Consider the following 24071-nt stretch of genomic DNA (forward strand, 5'->3'; position numbering starts at 1 on the left):
TTTGTTTGTTTTTTTTCCTCTTCAGGGTGCCCAGAAGATTTCAGATTCTAAAACTGCGTAATGTGGTGTGTTTATAACTAAAAGTATTGTGCCTTTTCAAATGTGGGAGGAAGGGAAGAGGAAACGAACAAGAATAAAAACTTTTGACGGGGTCTCTGAGGGTTTTTAGAATTAAGTAAAACATTTTTACGTTGGAAAAGATTGTCAGTAAGGATGATGACACAATTTTACTGATCTTATTTAAGGGCTTAGAGTCTGTGCAATCAAAAGCCCTGTACTTTCAAAAACAGATTTGCAGTGATTTGAGTATTATTATCTAAATATTTGGAATTTAAATGCAATATGAATAAAAGCTACAAAATGTTATGATCTTAGTTCTTTTGTGCTGATTAACATTTAAAAATTCATCCTAGGAAATTTGGAGCTTGAAAGGAAAATGATCAAAGTGTTGTTCTAAATGCTGTGCAAGTGGTCATGGAGGCAATGGCAGTTTTTGATAGTGCTGTCGCTGACCTCCCTGCAGTCATTGCTTTGAGTTGCTACTTTTAAACTATTACTGGTTGGCAGTCATCCTAATCTAACAAAGTACTGTTCATTAGTTTTTCTGATTCTTTTACGAAAATATGAGTTGCTGATCAGCTGTGAATTATTTTGTGGAATTGTTGGTTTATGTAGGATTCTTATTTGCAGAGGCCTATTTGGATAAGGCTACATGATGCTGACCTAGAACCATTTTAGTAAGTGAATAATAGTGCTTGCACTTACTGCTTGTTTTGATTTCTCGTTCTAGCACTTACGAACAGGATCAAGGTGTCGTTTTTGATCGTTGCAATTAAAGGAAAACGAAGGCTTTTTGTTTGTTTGCTTGTAATTATAATACAAAACATATATTAGTGGCTAAAAATACTTGGTTTTTTTTTCCCCTTTTCATTCTATTTATTGTGTTGATAGGATTTTATCTGTTAATGTTACTGTTTGATTTATAAAACCATAGTGTACTTCCTGAGCAATAAGAGATACATGTTTTAAACTATTTGTTCCTATGTTGTTTTTTCTTCTAGCATGACTCAGTCCCGATCCAAAGAGAGAAGTGACATTTTATGCAGCATTACTCCAATAATGAAATATTTTTCATCCATCATGCCCCCGTCTCCACTAACAGATATTATCCTTAAAATAGAATTAGTTTGTTTGAACTGCATATTCAGAACTTTTGTTTTTATTGTTTGAATGTATAATTCTCTGAAAACACTACAAGAAATGTCCAAGGAAGATAAGACAGGGGTGTTTTGACACATTGTTTTTCCCAAACAAGGAATTCAGTCACAGAGATCATATCATAGCAACCCAAATAATAATATTTAGTAAATTTTTCATTAGTTAATAATGCTACTCAAATGAAGATGTGAATGGCTTTGGAGATGGGATTCTTTCTCTTTTTATGTATTTACATGAATGCAAGCTTGAATATTTTAGTTTATTCCATAGATAAGTGTACTACTGGTTGGAATTGTAAAATTGTGCATGGAAGTACAGCATAAAAATCATTTTCCTGCATAAGCTTGGGGAGGGAGTGTACTCAAAGTTAATATAGATGCTGCTATCAAATTTTATTAATAGAAAGAATAGTAATGTAGCCTTCCACTGATTTTTATGTTAATCGTGACACTTTCATATTTTGAAAGAATATAAACTGTATATATAGCATGCTCATGAGAGTCTGTATAGCATCATAGTATATAGCAGCATCTTCTTTTTCTTTTCTTTTCTTTTTCTTTTCTAATATTTCAGTTGATCTTGATGTCTGCTGTTTTTTTAGATTTTGCTTCAACAATTCGTTACCATCATAATTATTCTCCTCCATCCCTTACTCCTCCTCTTCACTTGTAATCGAATGAGGTTCAATGCCAAAGTTCTGGCTTCACTGGCTAGAAGGCCATCAGCTTGTTTTGATAAGGAAGGAAAATTGAAGACTTGCAGAGTGGTTGGGGATGGAACTTTAATAGGTAAAAATAGCTTGTATAAAAAAAATGAATAGGTAAAAGTACCTTGTATGAGAAATTATCATTTATTGATACACGTGTTTGGCTGCTGCTGTCAGCTTTCAGTTTCACTAATCACACATTTATCAGTGGGTTTTTTGGTTTTCTCCAGTGCTAATGCTTGAGTGATACTGTATACCTTTTAAAATGAAAATGAGGGTTTGAAGGGACCTCAGGAGGTCATCTAATCCAACCCCGTGCTCAATGGTGGAACATCCCTGACTATATCATCCCAGCCAAAGCTTTGCCTGCTTGGGTCTTAAAAACCTGCAAGGATGGAGATTCCACAACCTCTCTGGGTAGCCTGTTCCAGTGATTTCACTATCCCCCCCCACCCTGAGTTGTTTCCTGATATTTAACCTAAACTTCCCTTGCTGCAACTTGAGACCATTGCTTCTTGTTCTGTTATCCACCACCACTGAGAACAGTCTAGCTCAAGGGTGGTCAAAATCCAGCCTGCAGGCCAGATCTAGTCCACCAACAGATTTAATCCAGCCTGCAAGTGGATAGCCACCAACTCAGTGGATCTGGCCTGCGGGCGGCCAGTGGCTCCAGCTGCTGCAGGGTACTGGGCAGGTGTGCGGGACTGCTTTGGCTTAGCAGCTTCAGACACCAGCTGAGGACCTGGGCAGGGCTTCCCCCACAGTGGGTGGGCAGCAGTGTCAGCTGTGGATGCAGTGGGCAGATTCAGGAGCCTGGATGCAGAACCTGCCAGAGGTGTCTGCAGCTAATCCACCACTCTCCCAGTGTGGTGGAAGCTCCTGCCCAGAGCCCTGACCCAGCTGCCTGCCAGAGGCATCAACTGTGGACCCAGGCAGGAGCTGCTGTGGGTGGATGGCAGCTTCTCTCTTCTTGTCTCTCTCCCCCTCCCTCCAAAACTGGCTGAAACTGATGCAGCTGCCCACCCAGCCTGGGTCCATAGCTCGGCCTTGAGGCTCTTAGTGAACTACAGCTTCAGTTGGGTTCTGGAGGGAGGGGAGGAGGGGAAGACAGAGAGAGAGAGAGACAGACAGAGGAATAGAGGGACAGAGACATGGATAGGGAGGGAGAGATGAACAGAGGGAGAGACAGAGGAGGAGGATGAGGGAGAGACAGTGAGAGGGGGAAAAGATGAATGTGACCCTTGACATTGCCCCAAAACTCATTAAGTGGCCCTCCAGCTGAAATAATTGCCCACCCCTTGTCTAGCTCTGTCTTCTTTGGAACCACCAATCAGATAATTGAAGACTGTTATTGAATCCCGCCAGTCTTCTCTCCTCCAGACTGCATAAACCCAGTTCCCTCGGCCTCTCCTCAGAAGTCATGTGCCCCACCTCCCTAACCATTTTTGTTGCCCTCCATTGGACTCTCCAATTTGTCCACATCCTTTCTGTAGTGGGGGGGCGGGGCAAAACTGAACACAGTACTTCAGATGTGGCTTCACCAATGCTGAATAGAAGGGAATAATCACTTTACTCAATCTGCGGGCAACACTCTTACTAATGCAGCCCAGTATGCCATTAGCATTCTTGGCAACAACAACGACACGCTGTTGGTTCATATTCAGCTTCTTGTCCACTGTAACTCCCAGGTCCTTTTCTGCAGAGCTGCTGCCCAGCCAGTCAGCCCCCAGCATGTACTGGTACATGGGATTGTCCAATCCTAAATGCAGGACTTTGCACTTGTCCTTGTTGAACCTCATGAGATTTGTTTTGGTCCAGTCCTCCAATTAGTCTTGCCATTTGTCCAATGACTTCTTTCAACTACATTTTCAGTAGCTAAGTTAACTTACCTAGCTGCTCTTATAAAGCATGCCATTATGGTGGATGGGTGTGTGCACGTGTGATATAACAATTGTTGAGGCTTGCCCAAGAAATGATTTTTCTGGGGAAAATACTGATCTGCATTGTAATGACTTTTAGCTGCCAGTCATGATCAGGAACCTTCTAGAATTCCAGTTTCACAAAAAAGTTAAAGTGTTTCCTGTTTCAGCAAACTTTTGTAGCCCAGTGTCCTCCCACCCTCTCCCATACAGGTTTCTGTTGCCTTGTATGGTAATGTGTTTAATATATCTCAATTTCCAGTAAGCTTGAATAAATGTCTGTTCCCTAGGCTGTTGTTAAAAAATCACTCCTGTTTAGCTGTAAAATCATTCCTAATGTAATAATTCCCACAATAGAGAATATGCTTTTTTTTTTCCCCACTTGCCCTATAAGGGGTGTGTGTGTGTGTGTGTGTGTGTGTGTGTGTGTGGACAAGAGGTGCAGATATTCACCAACCACAGGAACAAGCCTGATCTCTTAGCTGATAAGCTAAGACTGAGCGAGGCTCCCCCTGCAGACAGCGCACTAGTGAAAAATACAGAAACCAAACTTTGCTGTGGTCTCTGGATTCTGCTCATAGGTACCATTTCTTGTACCAGACTGTGGATAGTAAATGCTTGTTGCGTCTGAAGGCAGCCTGTCTCTCCAAGCCTGACATTTCATTAGATTTTTCTATTCCAATGAATTAATTCAGTGCTGCTGCTGCTGCAAAGACCTTTTTCCAGGATCAGCAGTAACATTCAACTGGTTTGATTCTTTTCTTCTCTGTTTTACTTCAGGCTAGAGGTAGAACTCAAACTGATAAAATGCTTGTCCAATGCTTTAGAGTGAAATATAACACTAGAGGTGTTGTCTGCAGACTTCAAGTAACAATACTGCATTACTTCATTTTGTTCCATTCCACGTTGTATTGCACTTTGTACTTCAGGAGTATTATCCTATACTTACGGACTAAGAATCTAAGTTATTTAAAGAATGTGATATCATTATACCCATTGCTGACAAAGGCAAGCTTCTCACTTTCCAGTAGTCTGTAGCCAAAATTATTTTTGAAGCCTAGTTTAATTGACTTCAGTAAAATTATCAGGACAAAGAAAAATTCTTATTAGAACTTGTAAGCAGTCCACCTAATCAATAGCCTGTCTTCAGTGGCTACTTCCAAAAAGGTGCAAGGATCCCATAGAAAAATCCCATACAGTAACCTACCCAGAAGGCACAGGTTTTCTGAAATCAGCCTCTAATTTAGTGAGGGCTATTTCCTGAAACAGAAAGTTTTCTGTCCCTTCCAGACTTGTGGAGTTTTTTTTGTTTGTTTTTAGTTTGTTGTATCTACATAGCCTGTTTTTGTCAATAAAGATTTAATTGTAGGAAGGTAATCCAATATATCAGGCTGTATTTTGAAATACAGATGAGTTTAGTAACATGCATCTCTTTTGAATAAAGATTATTTTTGGAAAGTTAATCTCTGACATTTTTCCTCTCTTTAAAAGAGTTTGAGTATACAGAAATCATGCACTGTAACACTGTTCATTTTTCTGTCAAGGAATGGTAAAGTAGCAAAACTAGAAAGCTTCTATAAATATTTTAGTTCTCATTTGGTGTTTTCAGATAATTGTACATTCAGATGAGTTCAATTTGTCATAATCCAAGTAAAATAGTAAATATTATGTCTCAGTAAGATTTATCTGTTGAAATGATGGAACCAAAAGCTGTTCCATGCTAAAGTACCAGTTTCTGCTCCCATGTGAGGAAAGGGAGAGAAGCAAAGAAAGCATAGTTGAATATATGCTGCAGTCACCAATTCTCTCAGCTGCAGGGTAGAAGAAACCTTCTGGGATGTTACCTGGCATTTAACAGCATGTTGTACATAGGCAGCTGCTGAATGAAGTCTTTTTTTTAAGATTTCTTCTTTGACCTTTATTACTAATGCATCTTCTTTAAGAAGCATTTAATGTGCAAAGACAAAAGGTTGTTTTTATTAATCTCTCACTTCTTTGCATACAGAACCGAGAGAGAGATGGTGCCGTCTGAAAGGAAATCTGCTTTTTCTAATGAAAAATAAGACCAAGGTAATTCTTTTTTTTTTTTTTTTTTTAAACTGATTTTTTTTTCTCTTGCATTTTGGTATAATCTTCCTAATTTTAAGTAATTTTTTCTTTGTGGTAGTTACTGACATTTGTTTTACGGACAAAAATTACTCTATTTTTAGTGTGGTATATGTGGGGGAGGGGGGAGAATCTCATTTACTTTCATAATATAAGGTATTCTCCATCAACAGCGTTCGTTAGCTGACTTGCATGTGATTATATAGGGCCAGATTCTGCTTGTATTGCATACTCTGGAGTAACAATATTGACTTTACTGGTATAACTGAAGGCAGGATTTCACCCTGAAATGCAATGTTTGTACTTCTTAGAGTGCAATTTCAGACCCAATACTCAATGCCCCAATGTCACTGAACCTGATGTGAGATGGGGAGTTATTTTTTCTCTCTCCACATAAGCAGGTCCCTCTGATCTAAAGGGCAAATATATCCAGACCCCTTGAACTAGGGTCTGACCCTGCCAGATCATGAAGGTCTCCTGAGAGTCACCGAGTGTTCTCATGCCCATTGAATTTAATAGTAGTGAAAGGCAATTGGTATCAGGAAGAAAAAAGCGCTATATGTGGAATAGCTTGTTTTCTTGCTCTTTTTGTTTTATATTATGCCTATAGTTTATGTAGGTGGCTGAAAATGCAGAAGTGCATGAAATCCTAAAGAACTGAAGGAAATGTACGAAATTTGAAATCACCTGTCATTAACTGCAAGCATTTCATAGCCAGTTCCTGGAGTATTTTTGTATTGCATGGGCCAGTGGTTGAATGGAAATGATAGCGATGTTTGACAGATTTTATATTCTGTTTAGAAAGATTTTCAGCATGGCACAATGGATTTTTTTTAAATATAGTTCTAAATGTTCTTATACAATGAACAACAGTTCTTGCAAACATACACATGGAAGTTTTATGTGTATGCAGACAAGGTGATGTAGCATGGCATAAAGGTTTTATTGGCAAGAGTTTTTGGTTTGGTTACATTACTTCTGGACAGTAAAATGACAAGTAGATTTTATATAGGTTATATCATATTCATGCCAAGTACATGCCTCTCTCTCATACCTTCACCTATTATATACAGGCAGCATAATTTATAGAAACTGTTTCTAGTATGAGAGCTTAAAACTATCCTGTGACTTCCCCCTTTGCTTTTCAGTCTTCTATGGTCTTAACTTCTTCATGATGCTTGAATGCTAGCTAGGAGAACACTTTGTGGAAAGTGGAGACAGGTCCTTTCTCATTTCCAAAGCTTGGTTTTACAGTGACTCCTGGCATCTACAGAAGTAACAGCGAGGAGAGTCCTGTTCAAACTGTACAGCCCTGGGATGGAGTATGTTCAGTAAAAATGCAACCCTTAGAGAACTTAAGCATACAGCTCTAATAATCTTCCACTTGTCATATCCATTGTGGGGTTCTGCACAATTCAAGACTAAGTCTGAGTTCCCTTAATGGCTCTATTTGGAAGTAAATATAAAACTGTTGCTGAATCAAAATTTGCAGATAACACAGAGTTGTAGAAGGGTAGATAATGCAAGTGTTATGTATTGATCTGGACTGCTTGGTAAGTCAGTTCAGGCCAAACATGTTTTTAATGTAGCTAGTTAAAAAGGAATAAAGAATTTCTGTTGTACCTACAGAATGACTGTCTTGGACAACAGTGACTTTGGAAGAGGGTTTAGGGATCACAATGGAAAAGCAATCCATTGATAGCTCTTGGTGCAGTATTATGACACAAAAAGTCGAGTGCCATCCTTGAATGTGTAACAGGCAAACAGTGAGTAGGAACAACTGACAAGATAGGTAAAAGTACTGCTCTATCTTGTTAGGAAGACCGCAATTAAAATAAGGCCTATCATTCTGGTATTCCCATTTTAAAAGGGCATTGAAAAGCTGGAAAGGCTGCAGAAAAGAGCCACAAAAATGATGCAAGAGCTAGAAAAATGCCTTATATGGAGAGACTTAAAGAGCCCAATCTGTTGATCTGATCAAAAAGAAGATTGTGTGGAGACTTGATTAGTGTCTGAGTACATTCATGGGGATGATATAGTTGGTATTAATGAGCTCTGTAATCTAATGGTGAAAAGGATAAGAAACAAAGGCTGGAAGGTGGAGCTAGATGAATTCCGATTAGAAATAAGATACAAATTTTGAGAATTCTGGGAAATGTTTGAATGATTTCTTCTACAGTTTTTTTGTTTGTTTTGTTTTGTTTTGTTTTTTTTCTAAGTCAACATGAGACAGACACATGGTATGGAAAATTTTAGCCTGAATGGATGAAGTTTAGGAATGTAACAAAAACCTGGAAACTGGGTTTTAAAATAGGCATGGCTGCTAGTTTTCTCTTTAATTCTGACTTAGAAAATGTCATTAGCCTAGGAAATGTAAAGTAGAGAGCTGGGGCTAAAAAGCTGATAAAAACACCCACCCTCTGTGTTGTCTTAATCAGACTTATCTGCTGTAGTTTTCTACGCAGGATGGGAACTTTGATCCTTAGGAGGCTCATTTGAATGAGACTCCTGCTGGTGAATGGATTACAGTAAGCAGTGTGGTGGGTAAAAGAAAGAAAAAAGTAGACTTGTTAGCTATTTATCTGTTTCCTGTAGCAGTACACCTGTTACATAGGGATTCATATGTAATAACGTGATGGATGGACAGTGCGGCCTTCAGCCTCATTCAAATATTTTATTATCAAATTACATGCTTCCTGGAAAAAGGCTCTATTGTGGAAGTACTCAAAGAATTTGACTGTGAGACTGCAAGCTATGCTGGTGGGATTTTGAAAAGTGGAAAAGTGAATTTAGAGGTAAAAGACCTGTAGAAAGTCAGTGGAACCTATACTGTTCTCACCTAGTCACTCAATTCCATCATCATGTCCCATACACTAGGTACAGACATTCAAAAAGCTTGAGGCAGAATTGATCTAAGTGATGTGTTTTTCTGTAAGTGGCATAGTTGAGATGGGTACCAAAGAGAACATGCCCTTTGTTTGGGAGGGGAGGGGAAAGGATCTTAGATCGGGTTCTGTGATTTTTTTTTTTTTTTTAAACTAACTAGTCTGTGTGCTGAACTTCTGTTCTGCTAAGGGTATAGACTGGTTTCCAGTCATTTAAAATGTAAAAATGTAATGTATATACATGAAATAATGTCTTACACCTTGGAAGCCTCTGACTCTGTTCACTTTGACAGACAGTCAACAAGCCGAAGCTGGAATCAATTCAGTCTTCACAGGTTTCTCTGAGTTGCATAGATTGGACTGATAATGAACTGAACTTGCATTCACTTTGCAGTTGGGAAAGGCAGTCAGATAACTGCACTGGCCCAGGCCAGAAGGCGGGGACACTAGAGCATGCCTCCCAGCCTGATGACCATTGCTAAGCCCAGCCAAGCAGGGGCCATCTCTGATTAGCTGCCCAGCACATACACCTAACCTCCTGCTGTCCCCACACCCTGCAGGGGAGGGAAGAAAAGGACCTCCCCCCCAATCAAGGTGTCAGCCCCCAAGCTGGCTGGGATCTCCCAAGCTCTGGTCTTCCCTGCCATGGGAGCAGAGGGGAATTTACTTTTCTCCCTCCCATGTGGTCAGGCTGCAGCTTGGCCTTGACCCTGCAGTCCTCCAGGTCAGTGTTGGCCCTTGCAGCCAGGCATCTGCCCACGTGCTGGGGTGGGGGGGGGGTACCCCATGCCTCAGTTCAATTCTCCTGCCCCAAACCAGGGTCCCCTGAGCCCTGGTCTGCTGGAGCATGTGGGGGAAGGAGTCAGGAGGAGTAATCTTTCTCTCCTCTCACTGCAGGGCAGACCAGGGTTTGGTGAGTGTTACAGATGCAGGCAGGACCCATCTAGGTCTATCTTCAACCCAGTTTGGCCATTTTAAACTGGTCTGCATGCACTGAACTTTTGTTCTTTTACAGGTTTAGACTGGTTTCTGATCACTTATACTGGTTTGTGTAATTACTATCCCTAGAACAAGGGAAACCTCTATTATTTGTAATGCCTACTTGTGTTAATAGGTATACGTGAGTAAGTGTCAGTTTCCTTGATTTAAGAATACAGCCTTGAATTAATGTTTGCAATCCATTTCTGTACATCATGTTAACTTTTTTTTAATCACAGATTTTGGAGCTGATTTCCTTTGCTTTTGGGTTGTTTTATCCCCTCTCCTTTTTATTTTCAATTCATTCCCTGTCCTTTTCTTCTAGATTACTGTGGTGCATCCTTTTCTATTTTCCACATTTTCTCTCAGAATAATTTTTGAGCAATTTTCATACTTGAAAGAAGTAAATGTGTTACTTTACTTTCAAATCCCTCTCTTTCCTCTTTGCCAAATTCATTTTTCTCACTTTTTCACACCTCTGGCCAAAAAATTGTCAATTATACATGTGTGAATCTGAGTTAATTCCATTGAACTAAAAACAAGTTGCCTAACTCATCTATGGTTTAGTTTCTTCACATTTACAATGTTAATACTGGTGCTTGGCCAGCTTGTTAAACCACTTTGTAATCGGATGAAAAAAGGCATCTACGTACAAAGTACACTTATGTTATTACTGTTTGGTAATGGTACCAAAAGACACCTTGTGCTATACTGTGCAAACATGTGTTTTGACATGTGTGCTTATTTTAAAATGAGTACTTAGACATTTATTTGAAAGTGGATTATTTGAAAGTGATCCATAGCGAATAATGCCTATTTTAAGAGCTGTTAGTGTCTATTGTGGAAATCTTCCTTAGTTTGCAATTTAATGATCCGTTGTCTCTTCGGTCAATTTGTACAAACATATGAAACCACTATACTTACATTACTTGGATTTTTCCAAGTTTTCTATGTGAAAACTTTGCATCTTGGAAACAGTGTTAACCATGTTTTACAACTTGTTTAATTAAAAAAAAATCTAATAAATAAAAGGAAAAAATAAGTTTAAAACAAAGCCATTTAAACAAAATATCTTCAGTTGGCAGTCACCTTGTATTTCATTTATGCTTGTATAACTAAACCATCTAGCTGCACGTTTTTAAGGTAAAAATGCTTTCTGGTAGCAAACTTTGCATGGTAATTTGTGCTGTAGTGAATTTGTATGGTCGTTTCCTAACCCCCTGAAAATAAGGGATTTATTCTGAAGCTATGACAGACGTAGTTATACTGGGATGAGCATGAATTCCATCATACAACTAATGCCCAAGAGAATTCAGTAAAAGGTGTATTGTTTAGAGACTGGTTCTGTAATGAATTGCCTCTTTATCTGAATGCATTACTTGGCATAGGAGTGTTTGCATACAAGATAAATGAGCAAATCTAAATGGTCATGCTGTCAATAATCCCAAGCTTTCATGCAATGTTTGTAAAAGCTTAACATAAATTACGTTGTTCTAGCATTTATCACAACTCTAATGTATTATTAACAGTGGACAGAAAAGCATCAAAGTAAAATTGCAGATTGACTCATAAATCAATAACCACAGAATTATGTGCAAGATAGAAATGCCACTATTTTATTATTTCTAAGGTTTTGATGTGACTTGCATAATAATGCAGTTATGAAAATACTGTTCAGGTTTTTATGGCATAGGGTATTCATTGTCCACTAAAAAAAAAAAAAAAAAAAAAAAAATGTTAAGAATGTATCGGTGAATCCTGCCTGCCTGCATTCAAGCCAAAATGTACAGTGTGCCTTTCAGTATTTCAGTACAGCCATATATTTTAAGATGCAATTTATTATTTAGTTTTAATACTTTTAGTACTCAAAAAGGTAAAGCTTTTCATTTCTGAATCGTTCTTTGAGTTGTTACTTTTTGTAAGTCAATGATCTCCCTAGGGCATCTTATAAATAAAAGCCTCACTTCTGGCTAAGGATGTACTTTTCTATAGATTTTTTTCCCCAGTGTCAAATGCTTCATACCCATTAAGGTGCTAGGGTCTGAGCAATGTGAGTTGTTGCCACAAGTTGGGTGCTACCTCAATTGGATATCATTGTTGATATACGGATGGCTAAACAGTGAAAATATGATGTATTTGTACAGCAATATTTTGCAATGTCTGTAAGCGTAGAAGCAAGGAAGTAAATTAGTTTTTGTAGTGGAATATTCCTTCAATGAGTTTTAGTAAAGCCCTTTTCTAGGTCTGATATGCCTTTGGGGGTATAGGGTAGAGATGGGAAAGTTATGTATAATAAGTACTTGGAATATTCTTTGAAATGTATCAACTATTGCAGCTGCACCAGAGTTTGCAGAATAGTTCCAGCTCACTTAAACTCCCAACCCTGTGAGCACTTATGCATGTAATCTAACTAATATATTATCTAAGGAAGTTGTCCACTTTTGAAGTTGAAACCAGTCATAAAATGAAGCACATGGACGAAATGCTTGCAGGATAAGTGGATGGCATATTGTAATGTAGCACACTGTCTAGTAAAGAACTGACGAAGTATTTGACAAACAGCATAAACGTTTGCTTTCCCAGGAGAAACGCTCCTGGGAGTCATTTAATCATGATTGTTCTCAGGTTATTTTTCTCCTGGAGCGGTCATTTTTAGTCTGGTAGAAAAAGCCTGAACACCTGTTCACTTGTGGCTTTTCTTGAGAGAGCAGTGACTCTCCCAGGAAAAACTGAACATCTGTACAAGGCCATTATGAGCTGCTGCTTACAAAAGATTGATGCATTTCTGAATTAGTCTGAAGTGCAATTCTACCCTGCACTTTGCCAGGCTAACATGGTTAACTACCTCTCTCTTGTAAAGAACTGATTATATATGGAATGAAGCATAATAATAATATTTTAATGCCCAAAAAGGTATTTTAGTCCTGATATAGCCTGATATTTAATTGTGTGTCTAACTAAACATGGATATTTTTTTTCTGTTCACTAAGACTATTTGCCTATGTAAAGTTAAGCAAGTGCTTAAGCACATTACTAAATCAGGACCTCCATTTTTAAACCTTATCTTTTGTTATGCAGTCCTTCACACCACACCTGAAGGCCAGTTGAGACTATTTCCCTTTTTTCATATCTTTTTGGTAGTAACATATTATATCCACTTCCAGCAGTTGTGTCTTTTGCTTTCTGCCCACATTAAAGTAATTTTGAAGTGAATTGAAATGCTGAAAATTATTTTTTAAATTGCCGTTTTAAATAAATACTAGCAGCTTTCCAAATCATTGCTGTACAGATATTAAAAATACAAATATCAACAATGTGACCAAATTACATGTCAGATACTAAAATACAATTTAGAGCTAAAAGAAGAGAATGATGGATCCAGTAAATATTTGATTTGAAATGCAACCACAAAAATCTTGATTTTAAGCCAGAAGATTTTGAAGGGTTTATGCTGCTTGGAAGAGCTCATGAATTTCATGTACATTGGAATGTTATGCATCAAACTACACAATACTTTTTGCTAAGAGAGGTTGATGGTTTTCTTTTATGGAGGATGTAGTATTTGTCTACCACTGCCACATGTCCTTGAATAAAACTGCTTCAGGGAAGTTTTTTTTCAAATCAACAGTTATTTCTGGTATCAATTAAAAATCCAGAAAAAAGACCTCTTACCTTCTGTCCATTTATCATCATGTGAACAGAAATTAACTCATAACTTTTTCTTTGGGCCAAGTGTCTTTAAGGTTTAGTTGCATGGTATTGTGAGTTTTTTCTACAAAAGATATGCAAATACAGCAGTTGGTAAAGCTTTTTAGGAAATGGTGGAAAAGGAAAAGATGGAAGAAAAGAGAGAGGCACTACCACTGACAGTGTTAGCACAAAGCCTTCTCATATTTACAGATTGTATAGTTTTGCCCAGAGCTTGTAACCATAATTTTATGCAACTAGTTTTTGGTGTTAAACATCATAAGCTACCAGCCAGCATGCTGGTGGCTTGTGCAGCAGATAGTTAATACAAAATGTTAGAATAGGGAATTCCTGTTTTTTAGATATTAAAATGTGTAATTGAAAATAGCGGGTGAATTCAGTTCTTGGCATGTGTACTATGCCTTGGCCTGTTGTCACATCACTGAGTTCTTTCCAATAGAATAATAACATAGATGATAATACTTCTGCTAGTTGAAGAATTCGGAAAAAAACTGGTGGACATCAAGAATGTTTCTGTACTACGCTATAAAGAACATGGATAAAAACATAAATGCTATGAAAACAGTAATACTGAACCCCTCTTTTCTTCAGCCATATTTAATTGGAAGATGATTATGCAGATGTTCATTTCATACTATAAATCTTTTTCACTTAGAGGTTGACCATTGTGATGCCAAGGCTGTCTCTTGTAAAATGCAGAACAATTATTAATTCATGCCACTATAACAACTGTGGAACACAATAAATATTGAGTCAAGACTGTTACCAAACTATGCAACAGATAATAATGGAGACAGCAGGCAATCCTTTTTCTGGTGTCTTGTCCCAACAAGATCCGAGTTTGCTCAATAACTTGATTAAAAAGCTGGATTTCTGTACATGCAGAACTGCATATTTCAGTAGTCCTACAGAATGTGCAGGGTGTGTATGGTGTTTTGTATAGGTCATCTCAATAATTCTTAATATAATTTATGATAAATAAGGTACACATGTTTAAGAATAGGTCTTTCTGTAGATTACACACAGCAAAAGCTACTAGAAATAGTTGCATTACCATGCTATTACTGGAGATTTTATTCTTAATACTGTAGAAGCCAATATAGGTGTGTGGTAGATGTCTGCTATGCTGCCTTGTAGACCTTGACCCTGTGAATAGTTCAGAGTAGGATCATCATCACATCATGCACATGTGCTAACTGACTTCGCATAGTGGTCTGCTTTTCTGGGATTCATTTGTAGAATTGGAGCCTAAATATTGATCACTGTTTATAGCTGCTATTGCTACAATAGGAGATCTCATTGCATCTTAAAATTGCTTTTTCATATGCTGCTAAAATAAACTAAACTTCTACAAGTTACCCTCCTAAATTAGTAGAGCAGTCCCTTTTCCATAAATGACTCAGGCATTTGGATTATGAAGACCCATTGATTGGCTGTGAGGCATTTTTGAATATTTGAGTCTGTTCTTCTTGGGGTGCAGATTTGTAACATGTTTTACTACAGAAGACTTCTTCTTCACTATTAGCACGGTGTGGTGGTAGAATAGATTGCCCAGGGAAACTGTGGATTCTCCATCGCTGGAGGTGCTCCAGAAGAGGTTGGACAGCTACTGATCAAGGATGATCTAGGCATATGCATGCCTGTTTTTACCAGAGGTATTTTCCTTCTGCGTTTTGCTGGTTGCCCCTGCACCCCCCTGCCCTCCTCCCCCTCCACTATATGGCTAGGGACAGACATTCAAAAAGTTTGAGCCTGAGTTCATTCAATTTTTGCAGGTTAGTCTAACCTGCCTAGGCTGAATCAGTTTGTAAACGTAAAGGCATCCACTCTGGCCTGAGAAAATACAGGCACATGCCTGTAGTGGCTCAGGCCAGAAGCTGGGGAGTGCTATTGTAGCCCTCCCTTCCCTTTCACAATGCTAAGCTAAGCTGGGGTGTGGCCAGGCCCTGGCAAGACGCTCTGAGTACCCCCACTTCCCCCTCGCTGGCCAGCAAGGGAGCCAGCTGGGATTTACATAGCATTTAGCTATACAGCAGGGAGCACTTATCACCCCATCAGCAAAACAAAAAACTCTCTCATTAGTTCAAGCTCTTCATAAACAACTTCTTCCAATGAAGGAATGGAGGGACATTACCAGCTGACCTGTTGATTAGCTCCAAAGATATCTGAGTGGCACAGTCCTGCCTGTCTTTGTCCTGTCTGCCACAGCATGGACCATAGCAAGCATGTGGTATGCTATCTAATGCTGAGAGATGTCTGTGTAAGGCAGAGGGGAGGGGGAAATCTCTGCTTAGCAGCAAGTGGTGAGGGGAGAGCAAGGGGAAGTGAGGCAGACAACTGCAGTCTCTGCCGCAGCTCCAGCCAGGGAACAAAGGGGAGGGGCCAGCTCTGCTGTGGAGCAGAGAGCTCAGCCCAGCCCAGAAAGCATGCCGGGATGCTGGGAGTGTCTGGTTTAACTTAAACCAGGAAGGGGTCTGGGACAGACATTGCATAAACTGGTTTGATCTATATCAGTTAAGTCTCAACCGGTTTCAGCCATTTTCAAACTGGTTCATGTGCACTGAACATCTGTTCTGTTACAGGTTTAAACCAGTTTCTGATCACTTAAACTGGTTTATGTGTAATGTCCGTCCCTAGCCAAGAGGTTCTGAGTAGAGGGCCATACCCCGTGCTACAGGGAAAGGCAAAACCCCCCACAGTCTATACTAATATGACCATGGTGTTAAATTCCTTTCTGACTGCAAATATGGCAATTAATCTGATCCTGAGTGGCAGGGCAAGATCCTGTATCTGGGAACCTCTGGCTTTGGTCCCAGCAGGAGCATTGCTCCAGAGTTGGGCTGGCTCTGCCCCTCTGCTCTCTAGCCAGAGCAAGGATGGGACATGGTGAAACACTGGGCAGCATGGCCCCATTAAGGCAAAGTGGGCAGGGAGGGAATTAATTGTTCCCTCCTCCTCTTCCCCCACTGCAGCCAGGGTCTGCCTGTCAGCCAGAGAGCAGAGGGGAGGGGGCTGTGGCAGTGGCCCCTGGGGCTGGCAGACCCTGGCTACAGGGCAGAAGGGATGGAGGAAGGATTTAACCCTTCTTCCTGCCCCCTTCACCTTAGCGGCGCCATGCCAGGACAGTTGTCTTGCAGGGCAGAGAGGGGGGCTCTGTTCTGTGCTGGAGGGGGCTCTTTCACAGTCTTGCACTGATGCAAGTCACTTCACTCTTAAAAACCCCAATAGAGAGGGAGGAATATAACCCAGGAGGAGATATATCTGGAGTATTTTTGTCTAAACTGAAGCTCCCCTGAAGCAGCCAAAGATTGCACTGCCAAGGTACCAGTTCATAGTGGGCCACTAGATTTTTCCATCTGAATCATGTGGCAAGTGGAAGGCAGATGCTATACAGTGATGAATTCTAGGGACTGAAGGGCAGCCTGGCATCAGCACATTGAATTTCAACATTAAATAGCAACTCCTTGTGCAGCACTTCCTGTACATTTTCACTATGAATCTGTACTGAACAAAGTTTGCAGCTTTTTTTTTTTCACTTGTGCTTTGATGTATAAATAATTATGTAACCAAAACTGACTAGTGTTCCAAAGGGAGAAATGCTCTATAAACTAACTTTACTTTTCAGTGCATTCAAACCAGGATATCCTGTAAAGAAGCCGGAAGTGCAACATAAAAATATATATACTTTTTCTCTGGCATTTTAACTGTGTTGATTCCTAATTAGAATACTACTATTGTAGTATTCCAGTATACTGTCATACTACTAGTAGTACTTCCATTGAGAATACGAGCTTTGGATCAGGCCTTTTGTGGGCAGGATCATGAGTAGGAAGGAAGAAAGGAAGGGTAGGTTATGTTTTTGGCACTAGAGTCATCCTGCAGTTGCAGAGATGGATTGCTTTGCTTGCAAACATGAGGTGTATGTTAGTGTCATGTTTCTGGGCTTTTGTAGATGGCCTGAAGGGGGCAGGTATTTTTTTTTATAGGTCTTCTGTGAAGCAATGTTTCTAGAGCAAGCTGTCTCTTGGAACTGGTCAGTGCTGGAAAATGTGCTCCTTTGAATTTCACAGCAAAAGAAAGAGACTATATAATTCTTTTCAGCAAAGATCCACAGTGAAAATACCACTTTCTCTGTCCATGAAGCACTGTGTGTTGGCTAGAAGTGGGGATTTGGCTGATGCATGCTGGTGCTCTTATTGTGTCCTATGGACCTAGTTGGTGGGTCTTGCTCACATAATCAGGTCAAACTGGCCATCAGGGGCCAGGGTGAGGGCAGCTGTTTGTTTGTTTGTTTGTTTACTTTCCTCTAATACCTTCTTATGACCATCTGGTCACATGCAGATAAGCGTGGCTGCACGGTATGTGGCATCAGTGACCCATACCACACATTCAGTTGGTCTCTGTGTTGCAAGGGAGCAGCGTGAAGGGTTTTTTTTGACCCATGGATATCTGGAGCCTGGCTGGCTAGAGTTGCACTCTGCACCCATCCAGGCTCCACGTGGCAGGATTGCAGCCCCGGGAGGCCCCTAGCACTCTAGGTAAGGCTGCTGGGGCCAGCACTGGGGGGCCAGCCTCCCCTACCACACTTGGGTAACTTGCCGCCCACCAGAGCATGCGTGACACAGGTGTTGCCTGGGGACAACTGGTGGTGGCACAAGGTGCACCGCTGCTAGTTGTCACTGAGGAACCAAACATCCATGCACGTCTGGACATAGCCTCTTAGTATATTTTGATCTAACAAATTTCCTGCCATGCCTGAGGTGTGCCTTTATCTCCCTTTCTCTTGTCTGTGGCATGTTGCTTCTCTCTCTTAAAAAAAAAAAAACAACAACAACTGTATGGCTGTGCAAGGTAGCCTGGAGAACGCTTTTATGGACACTTTTGGACAAACAAGGGACCAGACTTAAGACTGGAAGGGACCATCATGTTCCAGGAGTTTTGTGAAAACAAATTTGATCAAAGGGGCAAATTTTGAAATGAGAAGGCTATTTCTCTTCAGTGTTTTATCATCACCAATATATTTCAGCACACGACAGAACAAGGTTATGTGCAAGTGAATTGTGTTAAAGTGTTTATGATGGCAAACATAGTGGAAGGGTTTATTGGGAAGCTGTTGCTAAAGCTGATTTGTTGAAAGGTGTCTGTAATTGTCTGAAAGATTATTTTTCGTGAAGTTGTCTTCTGGATGGATAGTGCTATCAGAGAGCCTCCCTGAAAGGGCTGATCTTGGGGAAGACAGGGGAGAGGGGGATCAAGTGCCAAATTCTTTGAGTGTTTGCCTAATTTTATATTAGATTATGTGAGCTCTTCATTGCCTCTTACTGTTGATTGGTTTTATATTGTTTAGAATGGCAGTTGTCACTAGATGGCAGCAGCAATCTCTTCAGTGGAAAACAGATTTTGCAGATTACAGACATGTTAACTGGCATTTTATACTGAAGGTAGCGAATGCTGACAGGAAGATCTATTAAGAATAAGTTAGTCAGTGTGAAACCTTTCTTTTATTTTAGGCTTGATCTTGAAACCAAGGAATCCTGGTGGCTACAGTTAATTCTGGCTCAGTCTTTTTGTGAGCAGGATGATTAGAGTAGGAAGGAAGCAAGAGGGGTAGGCTGTGTTTCTGGCACTAGAGTCATCCTGCAGTAGCAGAGCTGGATTTGTATAGATCAGTGGTTGGCAACCTCTTCAATCACGGGGCTGGAACGACCCAGTCTGAGTCTGAGGAAGGCTAGCACTATGACCTGGCTGCTGCTTTTCTCCACTGCTGCTGCTCTCTGCTGCCTGACTGTGGTGTGGCACAAGAAAGTTCTTTGCTTCCTGGCTGTCTAGCTGCAGAGTGGTGTGGGCAAAATCCCTGCTGCCAGATCCAGTGGCTCCGTGGGCCATAGATTGCCAGCCCTGGTACAGATTAGCAAAGGGACATGTCACTTACCTTCTCAAAGAGTGCTGGGATCCTCTAGCTAACATACATTAACTGTATCTATCTTGCAAGGTACACTAATTAGTTAGCTAGAGGGGATAGGCTGGTTGTCTGCCCCTGAATCAAATCCCATCAAGTTCCACCTGGTTCATGCTGGCTTTTCCATCCTAACATGCTTTATATCATAGGGGAGAAATTCTGCCTTGCTTTTTCATGAAAGTTGTAGAGAACACCTTTTATGCTTTCCTCCCTCTGCCTTTGCAGAATGATATGGAATTTTGCCCTAGTTGTAATCAGTTTATTAGAATATATATATATATATATATATATATATATATATATATATATCTTTTAAAAAATGAGAACATCCATAACAATTCCAATAACTTGGTGTTTATAGTGCACTACATTTTGACCGGGATTATTTTTATCTGGTGGAAGTGTAATAGAAAAATCAGGTGAAAATATCCAGTGTTGAGATGATATATACCATATTTCTTCCCTAAAAGTAAGGAAACTGACAGATATGTCTCTCTTCTGGTGAGGTGCTGGTAGATTATTTTTTCCCCCCTCTTTAGCCCAGTGTAAGATTTCCAGACGGTACAAATTTTTTATCATGTACATTTAGGCCCTTTTTGTTCTTCACTTCCTAAATTTTTCTTTCCCTGCTTGCTCTTCACTATTTGAAAACTCATTCAACATTGCATGTCTGGAACTGTTTTCAGTGATTCCCTCTTTTTGTTTAGAGAAACATTATAAAGGATAGACAAGGTACGAAATGCTAGGCATGTGAACTAAAATTGATAGCTGTGTGCGCGTGTGTGTGTATATATGCATAAAATTTATATATATATTTAAAGCTTTCTTAATGTAAGAATGGTTCAGAAGTATTCCAGTGAGAGGGAATAAGATGTGATTTAAAAAATAAATGTAGTCAGCAGCACTGTGGTTTAACTTACTAATGCTAACAGATCAACTCTTCAGAGGATGAAATTTAATTCTAGTTCTAAGTGCAATGCAATGCAGATACTACTGCAGCAGTGCAGAAGAATCCCTCTGTCCTAGCAGCATCAGGTAGTTTTGATTGCACTGGTACTGTGATTATGGGATGCAGCACTGCTGTTTGTAAAGAAGATTATGAAGAATCTGCAGTTATTCCATTATCTCTCTTTCTTTCCCTCCTTGTTTTTTTAAAGCAAGGATTGCTTTGAGTGATCCATATTGATAGGATCATAAAGGGTAAGGAGGAGAGATGGGAAAACAAATAATTCATTTGTTTACAACCTCCTTTTTATATTCTGAACCTGGGAACACATTGCTGTTTAAAAATTAGTAGAGATCTGATGGCTGCCAACATAATCTTTGCTTTTTTTGACTGTCTTTCAAATGTTCAGGAGAGTTTAAGACAGTCCTAAATGTAAGTTCTGTTTTAGGGCTCACTTATTGTAGTATGACAGTCTCTAGGGCTAGGGACAGAAGTTACTTAAACTGGTTTCAGTGATCAGAAACTGGTTTAAACCTGTAACAGAGCAGAAGCTCAGTGCACATAAACTAGTTTCAAAATGACTGAAACTGGTTTAAGATAAGCCTGGTTGAATGTAGTATCAGACTTAAGTGATTTGGGTCAAACCGGTTTATGAAGCTTCTGTCCCAAACCCCTTCCTGGTTCAGGTTAAATCAGTTTCCCAGCATGCTTTCCAGTCCTGGGCTGTGCTGTGCTGTCTGCTCCAGCAGAGGGGGGTTGGGGGGGGGCAGGGACTGCCCCCTCCCTTGGCAAACCCCAGCTGGGGTCTGGGGCCAGGGAGTGGGGTTAAACCAACCTTCCCCTGAGTACAGAGCTGCCCGGCTGCTAAACTTACTGAAACTTACTGCTGGCTGCAACTGTGACTGCTAGCTGGTTGCGAGCTGGCTGGCTGCAACTACAAATCACAGAGGCACCTGGAAGCAGGAAGAGGAAGTGATGAGCAATCCTGCAGAGTCCTAGTGGTATGATTCTGGACTGCAAATCCCAGAGACCTCAGGGACAGCAGGAAGAAGAAGCAAACAGACAACCCGTTCTGGCTATATGCCATAGCCATGCTCTAGCACCCCCACCCCCCAGCTTCTGGCCTGAGCCAGTGCAGGCACGTGGCTGTATTTCCTGAATCAAAAGTAAATGTGTGCCCAGTTGTTTCTCAGTTTAATCTCTGCAGTTTAGATTAAGCTTCAAGGCTGAATCAATTCAGCCTCGGGCTTTTTGCTTGTCTGTACTTAGCCCTGGGCTTCAGTAGAAGTTGAAGGATTAAGATCTTGTAGGAATGGGCATTAAGATTAAAAATAATGCTTGGGATCAATTGCATGGAGAAATGTTTCCCTGCATAAAGAACAGGAATGACAGATTTGTTAATAAGACAGTTGTTGAGGTATTGCTTCTTTATTTTGTCAGTCATTTGATAGGTTCAGGTTTGCTTTACTTTGTTTGAATGGCCATGTATAGGGACATCTTAATACTTTCAAGGGACTAAATATTCATTAATTTGATTGTATTCTTTGGGAAGACAAAACAGCAGTATTAGAGTCTAATTTGTAGTATACCTGTGGATTGTAATTTTAACAAAACAATAGAAATGGAGGCATACTTGTTAAACCTTTTAGCTTTGCTCTGCTTGGCAAATATATATATATAAAATAAATTGTGTGTGTAATATGCATATACATATTGCTGCCTGCAGCTGGATTTCATGTTTACTACTTATTCAAAATGACTTGTTGTTTTGGGGAATAAATAGCTTCCTTTTAGTCAAGTGAAGACAGCAGGGAAGAATTTAAAACTAGGCCTCCAACACATTGTTGTGTAGACCAGTTCCTAAACATGTTTGATAATGGTATAAGTACTTTAGTTATGCTTTCTCCCTTCTTCCCTCTCCCAGCTCTATTTGCTGGGTTTTATTTTAGTGAAGATGCATCTATTTTTAGGATGAAATTGATAGCACCATGAGGCCTATGTTCATATACAGTGGCCATCTTTTTGGTGGTTTACACTGGCATGCATTTTAACATTGAGTTCGCAAACTGCATTTTTAAAATCTATCCTTTTTCCCCTAGTATCATTTGATTTTTTTTTTTTTTTCTTTCTGTTTTGGTGTACTGAATAGTGATCAACGCACAGGGAGGGCATTTGCAAGAAAAAGTGCCCCCCTCCCCCATTGGCATTCCTCTTCATAATGGTTTATGTCCCTATACAGTTTAATTGTTAACTGTACACGTTGTTGTCTTGTCTTGTGGGCACACAGAAAGTGGGATCTGAAGAGAATTATACAAAGCAGTTCTGGGGGAAGGCCTAAGGGAAATGGTGATGTTCCTTAAAATAAGTACATAAATTAAAACCCTTGGGCATTTATACACATTTTTTTTGTGTGTATATAATTTTTGATTAATCTAGTCTGTTTTGCATGTGAGCTGATGCATACTGCGCTGCACTGCATGCAGTTGTACAAGCAGTTAGAAAATGGCGGCAGTGCGCTTTTGAACTAAAGCACCTTCAAGGTGTTTTAATTAAAAAATGCACCATCGCCATTTTCTCTGCGCTGAGGCGCATTTCGCCACTTACACAGCTGTAAGTGTTGCAGCGCTGGATGTTTGCACTTGTAAAAATGCCCCTTGTTTTCTGCTTTTGCGACAGAAAATCCAGCACGGGCAGCCAAACACAGGGTTTGCACCAGTCATCTTCTCTAAATCTGTGCTTGTTTAAAATTGTTTTGGGCATGCTGGAATATGTGGTTCTTTTGAATTTTTAAGGATTTTTGGTTTGGGTTTTTGCTTTTTAAATGTGGATTTTTTTTATTTGCAGTAGGTAATAAATAGGGTAGGGTGCTGCCAAAGAGGCAGGATCTGGCATTTGAAGTGTGAAGATCTTGGCTAGAATGGGTTCTACTCCACTGGTTCTTTAGTTCCCTTGGTTTGGTTTCTTGTGAAAAATAACTATTTTTTTGTGCGTTATAATTGTTCATGGATATTTAGAATATGTTTTAAGATTGGAAAGCACGCTAATCATAGTACAGAGAGACTGCCTGCAGTGAAAAGAAATTAAAATTTGAATTGGATTAAAACTTAGGTAGTCAGCTCTGCCATCCTAGAATGGGTGCATTGAGGCAGGGGGAGAGGGGGAACAATGTTGTTTTGATAAATTTGTTGATAAAAATGCTAGAGAATTCTTTGAAATGACCCATGTTTCACAGAAGAGAATGGAGGAGAGAACACTGTATCGTAGGGGAGACCGTAAAAGCCACAACAGGACTCTGAGTGTGTCTGAGCTGATATTCAGAGGTAGGGTTGCAGCTCATTTTAACAGCTGACTTATCTTTGAACTACTAAGATTGGGTACCAACAGATTCAGATGCTAAGCATACCCAGGGTCCCCAGAGGCCTGTGCAGCTTATGGAACTGCAGCTGTGTTGCTATTTCTAGGACATCTGTATGAACTGCTATCCCACAGTGAATGCAGGTAGGCATGTGCTGGTGATGTTTTTATCTTGATGCTATGACAATCTGTCCTCTTTTGGCTTCTTTTTTTCCTTTTGTCTTGTAACATTGTGTACACCAGGAAGTCAGGAAGCCAAAGACTTTGGGTAACTAAGCTTTGGAGGGCGGGG

The 24071-nt window shown here is 40.0% G+C and overlaps 1 protein-coding gene across 1 annotated transcript in view; it reads left to right on the forward strand.

The window, feature by feature from the left end:
* The first annotated feature begins 1882 nt into the window (after positions 1–1882).
* Positions 1883–24071, forward strand: part of INPP4B (inositol polyphosphate-4-phosphatase type II B) — a 554084-nt gene continuing 531895 nt past the window's right edge. The window contains exons 1-2 of the mRNA XM_025212602.1: positions 1883–2006; positions 5849–5913. Coding sequence (XP_025068387.1) covers positions 1895–2006; positions 5849–5913 — 177 coding nt within the window. The 5' untranslated portion in view covers positions 1883–1894. The remainder of the gene's footprint in view (positions 2007–5848; positions 5914–24071) is intronic.

The sequence above is a fragment of the Alligator sinensis genome, unplaced genomic scaffold (assembly GCF_000455745.1).
Source record: "Alligator sinensis unplaced genomic scaffold, ASM45574v1 scaffold833_1, whole genome shotgun sequence".
Lineage (NCBI taxonomy): Eukaryota > Metazoa > Chordata > Crocodylia > Alligatoridae > Alligator > Alligator sinensis.